Genomic DNA, 13,276 nt, shown 5'->3' with positions numbered 1-13,276 from the left:
GATAGAGGCTTTGTAAGGGAAACATAGTAGTATTAGAATGATGGTTAATATTAACTGTGTTGGTTAAACTAGTGTCTAGAGATTTGGGAGAAAAGCCATCTGGGGTAGCTCTTATTGTAGCATTTTATGGTAGTGACCAGTGACTGAAGTGGTAAAACATTTAATCCTAAAGCCCTCTTTCACTCAGATATGAAGGAAATTGTATGAGAAAGTTATGACTAAGATTCTTGCTGGGAGGGAGGAAGTAGATTGCAGTTCCGGTATAGTAGTAATACTCTGAGGAAGCCTGGAGGCCACCCTGGATCTCCTGCCAGGATTGAACTTGTTTTTAAGATTTAACTTGTCTTGTAAAATGTGTGTGCACGCGCATTGTAGTGGTGGGGAAATATGAATCTTAACCTTTTATGGAGGAGATGACGCTCTTCTGTGTAAACTAGGTTCGGATAATCGAAGTTCAGCTCTTCTAGTTGGTGGAGCTTGTAAATTGCATAAAACTGCTTAATTTTTTTTTTATTTTAACCAACAAAAAAAATTTAATGCATTGTAAATGTTGTGTCGCTAAATACTTTTTTGAATGCAAATGCAAAATTTAAGTTGAAAGTGTACACGTCATATTGTCGGAAATATTTGTGGACATCAGTATGATTATACACTAAAATCTCATTCAGGTAAAGCTCCTCCCCAATAAAGAAACCATATCAAAGCTAGGCAAAAATTTCAGTGTCCCTTGGATGGTTTTGATTTCTGATGAATTAGCTGAAAACAGAAATCATAGAATATCAGGGTTGGAAGGGACCTCAGGAGGTCATCTAGTCCAACCCCTTGCTCAAAGCAGGACTGATCCTCAACTAAATCATCCAAGCCAGGGCTTTGTCAAGCCTGATCTTAAAAACCTAAAAGGATGGAGATTCCACCACCTTCCTAGGTAACGCATTCCACTGCTTTACCACCCTCCTAGTGAAGAAGTTTTTCCTAATATACAACCTAAACCATCCCCTCTGTAAATTGAGACCATTACTCCTTGTTCTGTCATCTGGTATCACTGAGAACAGTCTAGATCCATCCTCTTTGGAACCCCCTTTCAGGTAGTTGAAAGCAGCTATCAAATCCCGCCTCCTTCTTCTCTTTTGCAGACTAAATAATCCCAGTTCCCTCAGCCTCTCCTCATAAGTCATGTGTTCCAGCCCCCTAATCATTTTTGTTGCCCTCCGCTGGACTCTTTCCAATTTTTCCACATCCTTTTAGTGTGGGGCCCAAAACTGGACACAGTACTCCAGATGATGCCGAATAGAGGGGAATGATCACATCCCTCCATCTGCTGGCAGTGCTCCCATTTATACAGCCCAAAATGTCATTAGCCTTCTTGGCAACAAGGGCACACTGTTGATTCATATCTAGCTTCTCGTCCACTGTAACCCCTAAGTCCTTTTCTGCAGAACTGCTGCCTAGCCGCTCAGTCCCTAGTCTGCAGCGGTGCAAGGGATTCTTTCGTCCTAAGTGCAGCTGTGCACTTATCTTTGTTGAACTGCATCAGATTTCTTTTGGCCCAATCCTCTAATTTGTCTAGGTCCTTCTGTGTCCTATCCCTACCCTCCAGCGTGTCTACCTCTCCTCCCAGTTTAGTGTCCTCTGCAAACTTGCTGAGGGTGCAATCCACGCCATCCTCCAGATCATTAATGAAGATAGTGAACAAAACTGACGGTTGGGGCACTCTGCTTTATACCGGCTGCCAGCTAGACATGGAGCCATTGATCACTACCACTTGAACCCAATGATCTAGCCAGCTTTCTGTCCACCTTATAGTCCATTCATCCAGGCCATACTTCTTTAACTTGCTGGCAAGAATACTGTGGGAGACCATATCAAAAGCTTTGCTAAAGTCAAGGAATAACACATCCACTGCTTTTCCCCTCATCCACAGAGCCAGTTATTTCATCATAGAAGGCAATTAGGTTAGTCAGGCATGACTTGCCCTTGGAGAATCCATGCTGACTGTTCCTGAACACTCTCCTCTCCTCCAAATGAATACCTCCTCTTAATGCTTTAAAAAACAAACAAACAAAAACCAGCTAACGTATTGTGGTATTAGAGTCTTAGACTAATAACTTTATGCTCCATAGTGTGTGTGTACACCTAGCACAAAGTCACTAGTTGTTAATGGGTTTACAGTCTCGCCCTTTTTGCAAGTGTAGCCTGATACATGTGCTGTTATCATTGTCTCCCTAAACTAAAAATGACAGTAGCCCTAAGTCAGTGGTTCTCAACCAGGGGTACACGAACCCTTTGGGGTACACAGAGGTTTTCCAGGGGGTACATCAGCTCATCTAGATATTTGCCTAGTTTTACAACAGGCTACATAAAAATCAACAGAGAAGTCAGTACAAACTAAAATTTCATACAATGACCTGTTTATACTGCTCTATATACTATACACCAAAATGTAAGTACAATATTTATATTTATATTCCAATTGATTTATTTTATAATTATATGGTAAAATGGGAAAGTGAGCAAGTTTTCAGTAAGTGTGCTGTTAACCTGTATTTTTATATTTGATTTTGTAAGCAAGTAGTTTTTAATTGAGGTGGAACTTAAGGTTGAGAGCCACTGCCTTAAGTGATTCAAGTTCAGGGAGGAAATAAAGCAATTACATGCATCGGTTTGTGTGCTTCATCTTAGACACAAGTCTAATGTGCAGTGCAGCAGTTTGACTATTTGCCTTTCTATAGAAAATTTTAGAGCAGCCAAGTCCTCAGTGTAGATCTGCACATACCTGCAAACCAAACCAGCTGGTAAGTCTAATTTTAGGCCTACTAGCTTTGAGTGTCTTTCTAAATATCTTGCTTTAGCATCAAAGACTGATCACCAGTACATATGAAACTACTGGTGTGTTGCTTTAATATCTGATATACTGGAGTGTGTTCCAGTAAATTATAAGTGTTCTGCTTTTATCATTTCAACCACTACATCAAAATGGTTGTGTTGCCACAAATTCCAAGTAAACTTGAAATCATTGCAAGCTTCAGCATTTCTTTTAAACTTCATTCTAAGGCATACATTGATATGTGCCACAAGCTTACTAAAGTGCCTTTGTGCTGCCATATAATACAACTAGCTATGTAAAGAGAAACTGTTAGACGTTTTAGCATCATCACACAATATGTTTAATATCAAACAATTTTTAAAAGCTTCAGGTTGAAAAAGCTTTTCAAGTGTTAAGAATACCATGGATGAAGTGAAATGTCAAGGGTTCTAAAGCTGGAGCACGTTCCCAAGTTAATGTTGTGGAAAGGTTGGGTAGTTGGGCGTGAGAGAATATTTGACATTAAAGAGCTTGGTATGGTGTGTTTGTGTGTCTGTGCATACTGTGGTGTGTAAGTTTACCTTCATCTGTTTTCAGGTTCCTGAGCAGCAGCCAATTACTTTGTGCAGTGGAGTAGAAGACACCAAACATTATGAGGAGGCCAAGAAATGTGTGGAAGAACTAGCGTTGTACCTCAAACCACTCAGCAGTGCGAGAGGTAAGTCCTGCACTGCCCTACTTCCTTGGAAGGGAGAACTGGTAACAGGTAATAGTTCATCACTTCTTTTAAAAAGACCTTACACCATCAAAATAATTCTAGTTAAATCCACTTGAAAAAAGGTCAAGTCCTATTAAAGAAATGGGTTTTCTAAGCACTAAAGCTATTTCTTTAATACCGTGGTCCCCAACCTTTCTGTGGGAATAGCATATCCCTATTCCCAGAAGACTCTGGCGGGTGCCAGACACCCCCGCCACCAAAATGCCGCTGAAAAGCCGGCAGCGGCAAGAAGTGTTGCTGCCAAAATGCCGCCGAGAAACGGCAACGCTTCTCGGCAGCATTTCGGCAGGCGGTTCTTCAGTGGTGGCATTTCGGCAGAGTGGTGTCCTGTGGGCGCACAGAACTGCCCCGGTGGGTGCTGTTTGGTGACCTCTGCTTTGCAGGGGGGAAGGGGAGATATATCTTACTCTAAAATCATAGTGATACAAGTCTCTGATAGGTTTTACGTTGTTGTAGCTAGTCAAGGCCATCCCTATACTCTTGACCTCCACTAGCTACATTGAGGTAAGTCACCTGTTTCTTGTCTTACCTATCTCACCGTAAAAACTCCATTTTGTAGTGAAGATATAATCTGAAACAGGTAAAGTAAAATTTTGTTTGATGTCCCATGAGTCAATCCAGGAAAGTTGGACTTGTATTGTTCAGCTAGCAGATGGGAACAGGAAGTCGAACAACTTCAATGTCATGCTATAACGGGGTGGCTTGACTCTTAGACTGGAGGGCTGGGGCTAGCCAACGCTGATTGCACATGTCCTTATATAGGTACTGGATCTGTCTGAGTAATCCTGTTTGAACAATTGTAATAACAATAGAACTCTTTTATTTAAATATCTGTGTGCTGGTCTAGGTGATTGTAAATGTCTATACGTGAGACACCTGCTAGCCAGAGATAGCTAGAAAGGATGAGAGAGACCGAGATGAGGCCCCATCAGTGAGTCTGGGGTATAATCGGTACTAGTAATACTTGGGTTTTTCTTTAAAGCAAACAAACTTTTTGCCTTTTACTAAAGATTTCTACTAGGCTATTCTCTCTAGACCTGCTCAAGGGTTTCATCTTTCATATCTGCCTATGGTTAAAAGGTTTTTGACAAATTTATCTTCACCCCATTCTGAGTCTCCTGGCAAAGCTATGAGCAGCTGAAGCACTAAAGCTGTCTAGTGAGCAGTTTGTTTGTTTTTTCCCTTCAAGCACTGCCTGAAATGAACCTTTCAAAGTTCACAGTGCATTTTTGACAGGTTTGGATGTAGTGTTCAATGTACTAAAATGAAGTGCAGCAGGAGCTCGTTAGAGGATGTTTAAATTGCAAAACACAGAAGTTGAAAGTTGGCTTGGCTAGAAGAATGTGATACCTGTAATGCTTTTAGATAATCCTGTAGAAGGAGAAATTTGGCTGATTGTCTTTGTATGCTTTTTTTCTGAAGGTGTGGGTCTGAACAGTACCACTCAGAGTGTGCTAAGTCGCCCCATGCAGAGAAAGCTTGTGACGCTAGTTCACTGCCAGCTAGTAGAGGAAGAAGGGCGGATCAGGGCCATGCGTGCAGCACGGTCACTTGGTGAAAGAACAGTCACAGAGCTCATTCTTCAACATCAAAACCCCCAGCAACTCTCTTCTAACCTCTGGGCTGCAGTGAGGGCCAGGGGCTGTCAGTTCCTTGGGCCAGGTATGTATCCATGAGATCACTAGTTCTTCTGCAGTATCAGGATTCAGGGATTGGAGAAAAAAAGATGGCTGGAAACTGCCTTGGCAGTGTTATTCGGTGGGGGTTTCTCTTCAGATATTTTGCAGTAGGTCTTCTGACTTAATGGTAACTTTGAACTATTTGTATTGTCTTTCAAATATTTTTAGGGTTTATTCTGTCGTTTTTGCAAAGCTCAAAAAAATCTGATGTCTTTAGTTGTTGACATGAACAGAGAAGACTGAGTAGTTTGCCTCAAGGTGGAGAGGTTTAAATCCGTGATTTTTAAAATTACTAACTTTAATCATGGGTTAAATCAGCGAGCAGGAAACCTTCATTTAAATGATTAATTTGCATTTGTACTTTAGGAAAGAGAAAAGACAGGTTGATAATCATTAAAACATATTGATTTGCAACTAAATAAAGCTTCTACACTAAATTTAGTGGTACTTTTCACTCGCCAGGAGAGTACACAATACCTATACATTGCTATAAAAGCAATTATAACTAAGGTTAAGGTTTTGTCATGGTTATTTTTAGTAAAAGTCAGGGATAGGCTGTGGGCAATAAACAAAAATTCACAGAAGCCCATGACCTGTCTGACTTTTATGAAAAATAATGGGCCTTGGGAGGGGGCTGACAGGGAATGACTGAAGCTGGGGAGGACAGGGAGTGGGGGCAGCACATTGCTGCTCCTGGCGGTCTCCTGCCCCCCAAGAACTCAGGTGGAAAATGTCACACAGGTCTCTGGAAGTCATGGAATCCATGACCTCTGTGGCATAACCTTATCCTTAATTGTAGTTTAAGGTACATATTCTTAATTTTTATGTTTTTACTATGTTAGAAAATGGTGAATGGTGCATTTTTTTAATTTACTAAATAATTTTAATTTCCATCCAAATGCAGGTGTACACAAACAATAAGTAAAAATTAAATTAAGTGCATAATTAAAAAAAAATTATTTTAGTTAAATATAACTACCTTAATGTGTTTGTATACATCAGAGAAAAGGATTATCAAAACATGTTTTGCATTTATAACTGATTTATTAAACAAAGGAAATATCTGTAGCGAGTGACTTGAACTGATTCTTTCTAGTGATCACATCCTTCAAGATTTTAGGACTGGTAGATTTCATCCTCTTGTACCTCTTTTTTATTCGTATATTGGAAAAGGAAAAAAAGCTTTCCTGCTTTTACATCTCCCAGTTTATTTCTCAACTTTGAATGAATTAGTCAATGAACTGAACTAGTTGAAATAAACTGAATTAAAATACTCTGTACATGCAGACAAGGCTCTTGCTGTCAAAAGCTGGTCTAGCACTTCAACAAACTTCTGCGAGTTCAGTGATTTGACGTTCTTTAAAACTTTGGCAGCAAGCATGTAGTGGTTGAATTATTTTAATTTAGTTTAAATAATTGTAATAGATTAGAATAAGTTTAGGCCTAAATATAGGCTCTCATAATTAAAAATTTATTTTAAATAAGTTTATTTTTAAAAGGAAACATTTATTTAAGTTTAAAAATCTATTTTTTGTCCACCCTGGTTTGCCTCTTCCATTTGTTCTCGTTTTGGAAGAACATAGCCCTAGTGAGGAGAGCACAATATTAGGGATGAGTGGATATGAATTTTTTTTCTTTCTGCTCTGACCCTGACTTGTGTGCCTAGCCCTCCCCTGAAAAAGGGGGGATTCCTTTTTCCTCCTAAGCTCATAAAAAGAGAGGGCTGGACACACTCCCATCTGCTGCTCCATAACGTGGGACCAACAAGCTGGGGGGCTCTGACTGCAGCGGGATGGGAGGTAGTTGAGAAGTTTGGTGCTTAGGCGGCTGGTTTGCTGTTTCCTATCCCTGCACCCTCCTTCCATTATTAATGCAAGGGTGTTGAAAGTGTCTTCCACATGCCCTACTGCTTTCTGGGAGCTTTGGAGTGACTTTGCCTGCCCCTTTCGGTTACCTACTGCACCCATTTGTAGGGAAAGCATGTTATTAATGCAAGATCATTCTTGGTTTGTTTCCTTTTTTTTTCTTTTGTTGCTTTGTATTTTCCAGCAATGCAAGAGGAAGCACTGAAGCTGGTTCTGCTGGCTCTGGAAGATGGATCTGCTTTGTCACGAAAGGTCTTGGTTCTCTTTGTAGTGCAGAGATTGGAGCCACGATTTCCTCAAGCTTCTAAAACCAGCATTGGGCATGTTGTCCAGCTTCTTTACAGAGCCTCCTGCTTCAAGGTATGAAGTAAACCCTGCGTGGAGGTTCCACAATGCAAGGAAGATTTACTTGTTATATCCCAGAAAATGCTAAAAGACTTCATTAAATTTGGAACCACACTCCAATCTGTCTGCAAATAAAGAAGGCTTTTATTTGCTTGCATCTTTTGAATTTATAGTTATGCTATAAATTAGTTATCAGTGGTTATTCATTATCAGTTGTTCAATCAAGCTGGGCGGGCATATAGAGTGGGGTCCCACAGGGATCATTTCTGGATCCGGTTCTGTTCATTATATTCATAAATGTAGATAATGGCAGAATGAGTACACTAATAAAGTGTGCAGATAATACCAAGCTGGGAGGGGTTGCAAATGCTTTGCATTAAAATTCAAAATGATCCGGAGAAACTGGAGAAATGGTCTGAAGTAAAAAGGATGAAATTCAATAAGGACAAATGCAGAGTACTCCACTGAGGCAGGAACAGTCAATTTCCCACATACAAAATGGGAAATGACTGCCTGGGAAGGAGTACAGTAGAAAGAGATCTAGGGGTTATAGTGGATCACAAGCTAAATATGAGTCAACAATATTGCGGGCACTCACAGCAAAAAAAAAAATCAAACATCGTTCTGGGATGTGTTAGCTGGAGTGTTGTAAGCAAGACACTGGAAGTAATTCTTCCCTTCTACTCTGCACTGATAAGGCCTCAGTTGGAGTATTGTGTTCAGTTCTGGGTGCCACATTTTAGGAAGGATGTGGACAAATTGGAGAAGATCCAGAGGAGAGCAGCAAAAACAATAAAAGATCTAGAAAACATGACCTATGAGGGTAGATTTAAAAAAAACCAAAAAAAAAAAAAACCATTTTTTTCAGTCTGGAGAAGAGAAGAGTGAGGTGGGACGTAAGTTTTCAAGTACATAGAAGGTTGTTACAAGAGGAGGGTGAAAAATTGTTCTCCTTTAACTTCTGAGGATAAGACAAAAAGCAGTTGGCTTAAATTGCAGCAAAGGTGATTTCGATTGGATTTAGGGAAAAACTTCCTAACTGTCAGGATGGTTAACCATGGGAGCAAATTGCCTAGGTAGGTTGGGAAATCTGTCATTGGAGATTTTTAAGAACAGGTTAGGCAAAATCTTATTAGGAATTATCTAGTTAAGATATAGTCCTGCCTTGAGTGCAGGGGACTGGACAGGAGAACCTACTGAGGTCCATTTCAGTTCCACGCTTCTATGATTCTATGATTAAATGTATGACACTTGTATTTTCAGAATGGGTCTCATTTGTGAAGTCCCGAATGTTCAGAGAGTTCACGGAGGGGGACTTTGGCTGTAATTTGGTTTTAAGTTGCAAGTGAAATGCAAGTTTGGGCTCAGAGTAGGTCATAGTGGATGAACAGTATCAAAACCACCAAACAAATTAGCTTATGTTCTGTCTGCTTAGGAGAGACTTGCTGGTAGAATACCCTAGGATATGTTGAATGAGTTGTATGTATGGTGGTTAGGATTGAACTAGTGTGGGGTGTGCTGCACATCAAAGGTGAGATTCACTGGTAGAGCTGCATAAGGGAAGCCTACGCTGTTGCTGACACCATGTTTTTATAGTATGTCCATTCTTTGCACAAAAATTCACCAAAATGAAGTTACAGTGAAAAGAGACTAAACTGAAATTGTATTGCGTTGTTGCTGCTGGTGAAAGATTTCCATGATGAAGTGAAGGAACTCAGGCACCATGGTGATGGGTACCAGTGTAAAAATCTAGAATGCAATGCTTCTCTCTCTAACATCTGGAATCAGGCTTCAAGTCACTGATCTATACATCTGAGTTAATGTATTCCATAGCATTTCAATATATGAATATAGGAAAGCTTATCCCTTATTAGTCAGGAGAAACCATTCTCATTTGTTGGTGTTTACTGTGTAGCATTGTGATATTAATACTATTTTGGGAGGAGGAAACTTGGTACTCATCTAAGAATGTATTTGCTCTGAGCTTGGCACTGCCATCTGATTTATCCCTGGCTCATTGTAATGGGCAACTTTTTCCCCTTCAGGTGACGAAACGTGATGAGGACTCCTCCCTGATGCAGTTGAAGGAGGAGTTCCGTACCTATGAAGCTCTGCGAAGGGAACATGATTCCCAGATTGTGCAGATTGCCATGGAAGCAGGTTTACGCATTGCACCGGATCAGTGGTCCTCGCTGCTATATGGAGACCAGTCCCACAAATCCCACATGCAGTCCATCATTGACAAGGTAAAGCCACCTCAAATCAGCCCAACCATCTGTTCTCTTCCCCAGCTGTTTTGTAACCTAATACCTCGTCGTGAGTCGATGAAGGGCTATTCTACATTTGAAATGTTACAGTGGTACAGCTGGAGCACTTCAGTGTATCTACTCACTACAGTGATGGAAGTTCTCCCATCATCATAGTTAATCCACTTCCAATAGAGGTGGTAGCTAGAAAGAATTCTTATTACTGTTACCTTGTCATCCATCCCCCACCTTCCTTTCTTTTCTTTATTACACTTAAGTTAAATTAGATTGCAAACTTCTTGGTCTGGAGGCCAAAGAAAGCTTTGGGCCTTTAGGAGAGGTCTAGCACAATGGAGCTCCAATTCTTGTTGCTGTCACTGGATGCTACTGGAATATAAATGGCTTAGAACATCCAGGGAGAACCAAAGCCTCTGGTGTATCTTTGGTTGAGGTATAGTCTTTCGTATTGAAGAAAGGGGAGCACATGGTGAAGAAATCATCTTGGGTGAAAATGAAATGAAACAATTGGAAAGTGACTCTGTGACCTAGTGGAGTAGCCTGCAGAAGCAGTGAGGGCTGCCTTGCCTGTAGAAAGTTAATTGTTACAATTTTTTAAGTTGCAGACCCCAGCCTCATTTGCACAGAGTGTTCAAGAACTAACCATTGCTCTCCAGAGGACTGGAGACCCAGCCAACCTGAACAGGCTTCGACCTCACCTAGAGCTCTTGGCAAATATTGACCCTAGTCCAGGTAAACCTGTTAGCATCTTGCAAGGTCATAGTAGTGTCTGCTTTAACGGAATGGCCTTACTGTATTAGCTGTTTAATCAAAAACTCTGTGTCTTGAATTTTTCCCGAGAGGTTTGTTTTCGTCTTGAATATTCTCTACAGTGGTAGGTTCTCAGAATTTTGGACTACACACTCTTTTTTTATTGTTTTTTTAAATCAGAAGGCATTTTCCATGGAAGAATTATTGAGGAATCTTAATCCTAATACTTTGGAACTACACAGAGGAGGAAAAGGTCAGGCTAGATAGACAAGCAGTTTGTTTATTGTGGGAAGTGTCATGCCATTTTGCTGGCTACTCAGAAATTTTGAATGGCTGAAGTCCTCCAAGATCACAGAATGGAAGAGGGAACCCTTCAGGGGAAAGGAAGTGGGGAGAAAGAAAGTAGGGACTGGGAAGGGGAATCCAAGTTGTGGGGAAGGCAGAAGAAAATGCAGATTGGAGAGGGAACTTGAGGGGAAGGGAAGTGGATTGGAGAGGAGAGGAGAAAATAAATGGTAGAGCTAAGGTGGGTACCTGTGAGGCGAACCTAGGCTCATGTGGCTGAAGACTGCTCTACCCACCTGTACAATAAAATGTATAGCCTTAAATCTACTCACTAGTGGTGAGTGGGAAGCTTTCCCCAGTGAGTGTGGAGGCCTAAGCTATCTATTACTACAGGAACTGATAAGGGGTTTTGGTTGATTGTAAAGTTGACTCTTATGGTTGCAAACAGAACCTTCAAAATATGGACCAGTCAGTGCTTAGTAACCAAAAATGCAGTGCTTTCTTCCTGAATCTACCAAAGAGCTCTTCTACTGCTGTTTACACCTGTGGGAAAGAAGAATAGAGTGAATTTGACAGCATTGCTGCTATTTAATCCCTGGCAACACTGGAACTATCAAGTACCATGGCAGTGTTCTGGGCAGTGGCAGCTGCTGCTACTTGAGAAAACTAAGACACAGAAGAGAATTGAGGAGAGAATAACAAAATAACATAAGGTGACTGCAGGAGTATTGGTCATGGAAGTCCTCCCCTTTAAAGCACCCAGGTAGGGTGCGGGGAAGAATATCAGATCTTCCCCCTGCCTGCTTCCTACTCTGGGGCAGGGAGAAAGGACAGAAATGTGTTTTTCACTTTCTGGAACTATAGGAGGGCAGAACTTCAAATGTATCAGATACCTACTAGACAGAGGCTGATTATAGGAGATGGAGTCATCAGTGCCCCTCCTTTTACCCAGCAGATGAGTCTTCAATGGATCTAGACTTACCTTGATGATGTTCCTGGACCCAACTTACATTTTTCATAAATATATGAGCTAGAGGGTGTCTGATAAATTAAAGATTTGATGGGTGTAATAGATTTTGAGACTCAATGTATGTAGAGCACTTTGAGATCCACTGATTCAAGGCGCTGTGTGCGCGCACTTGCACCCAGTGGTATTATCTTCTGCTGGATTAGGTTAAATAGCTGGAAGAGTAATCAACCAGATAAAAGAATAAATATCTATTCTGGCCGATGGCCCATAGTTACTGATTCTGTCATGTATTAAATAGTGGTTGATTTGTGGAGTTGTATTGTTTCGCATCTGGGGGAGAGAGAGAGTGAGTAACTTGTGGTGTTTTACAATGAGTGCCTCTCTAGATGATCTAGGACAGGGGTTCCCAAACTGTGGTAAGTGTATCCCGGGGGGGGGGGGGGTGTTCGTGAGACATCTTGGGTGGGGGAGGGGGGATAATGCAGGAAAAACTATGTAATGGTGGGTTTTAATTTATTTATTGCATTTTCATAATAGGCTACTCAGATTAAGCTTTAAAATTGTGGGAATTTTATATAAAATACAATACAGTAGAACCTCGGTTATGAACACTGGAAATGGAGGTTGTTAGTGTCTCTGAAATGTTCATAACTTTGAACAAAAAGTTGTTCTTTCAAAAGTTTGTAACCGAACATTGACTTAATACAGCTTTGAAACTACTATGCAGAAGAAAAATGCTGCTTTTAACCATCTCAGTTTGTTACACAAGCACAAAAAGTTTCCTTACCTTGTCCAATCTTTTTTAAACTTTCCCTTTATTTTTAGTAGTTTACTTTTAACTTGGTACTGTACCATATTTGCTTCTTTTTTTTTTTTTTTTTTTTTGGTCTCTGCTGCAGTCTGATTGCGTACTTTTAATTCCAAATGACGTGTGTGTTGACTGGTCAGTTCATAATTCTGGTGTTCATAACTCTGAGGTTCTACTGTAATTTACTTCAGGAGAACGCAGATACAGAGATGCTGATGTACAGAGCTCTCGCCTCCATTCACCGTACAGCACGGGCTCAGTTGCCCAGCAACTGTCCAGTCTAACTGAAATCAGAACTTAATCAGGGTTTGGGTGTTTTTTCTGATTGTATACGTTGCACTATAACTATTGTGACCAAGTTCTTGCTCTACCTTGGTGGGTCTTGCGCTTATTGGTGGATTTGCTCGCCTTGGAGCTTCACGGCAGCCCTCAGCTTGGCCGTTTTTTAGAATTCACAGTGCAGGTCGACTCCTCCTGTGTCTGACCAGGAGTTAGGAGGATTTGGGGGGAACCCGGGCCCGCCCTCTACTCCGGGTTCCAGCCCAGGGCCCTGTGGAATGCAGCTGTGCCCCCTGGAACAGCTGTGTGACAGCTACAACTCCCGGGGCTCCTTCCCCATGGCCGCCTCCCAACACCTTCTTTATATTCACCATAGGACCTTCCTCCTTGTGTCTGATAATGCTTGTACACCTCAGTCCTCCAACAGTCCGCGTTCTCACTCTCAGCTCC

The 13,276-nt window shown here is 41.2% G+C and overlaps 1 protein-coding gene across 4 annotated transcripts in view; it reads left to right on the top strand.

Moving 5' to 3' along the window:
* The window catches only part of RC3H1 (ring finger and CCCH-type domains 1), a 98,153-nt gene that overhangs the window by 61,120 nt on the left and 23,757 nt on the right, over positions 1–13,276 (top strand). For 3 of the 4 annotated variants that reach the window (XM_084636274.1, XM_084636272.1, XM_084636273.1), the window contains exons 3-7: positions 3,401–3,521; positions 5,004–5,243; positions 7,310–7,485; positions 9,516–9,716; positions 10,334–10,466. In XM_084636274.1, the coding sequence (XP_084492400.1) occupies positions 3,401–3,521; positions 5,004–5,243; positions 7,310–7,485; positions 9,516–9,716; positions 10,334–10,466 (871 nt within the window). The remainder of the gene's footprint in view (positions 1–3,400; positions 3,522–5,003; positions 5,244–7,309; positions 7,486–9,515; positions 9,717–10,333; positions 10,467–13,276) is intronic. The other variant, XM_084636271.1, reaches the window with a different exon arrangement.

This window comes from Lepidochelys olivacea (assembly GCF_965140295.1).
Source record: "Lepidochelys olivacea isolate rLepOli2 genome assembly, chromosome: 8".
NCBI classification, from domain to species: Eukaryota; Metazoa; Chordata; order Testudines; family Cheloniidae; genus Lepidochelys; species Lepidochelys olivacea.
The sequence above is the reverse complement of the archived record's forward strand: the minus strand, read 5'-3'. Positions and strand labels throughout refer to the sequence as shown.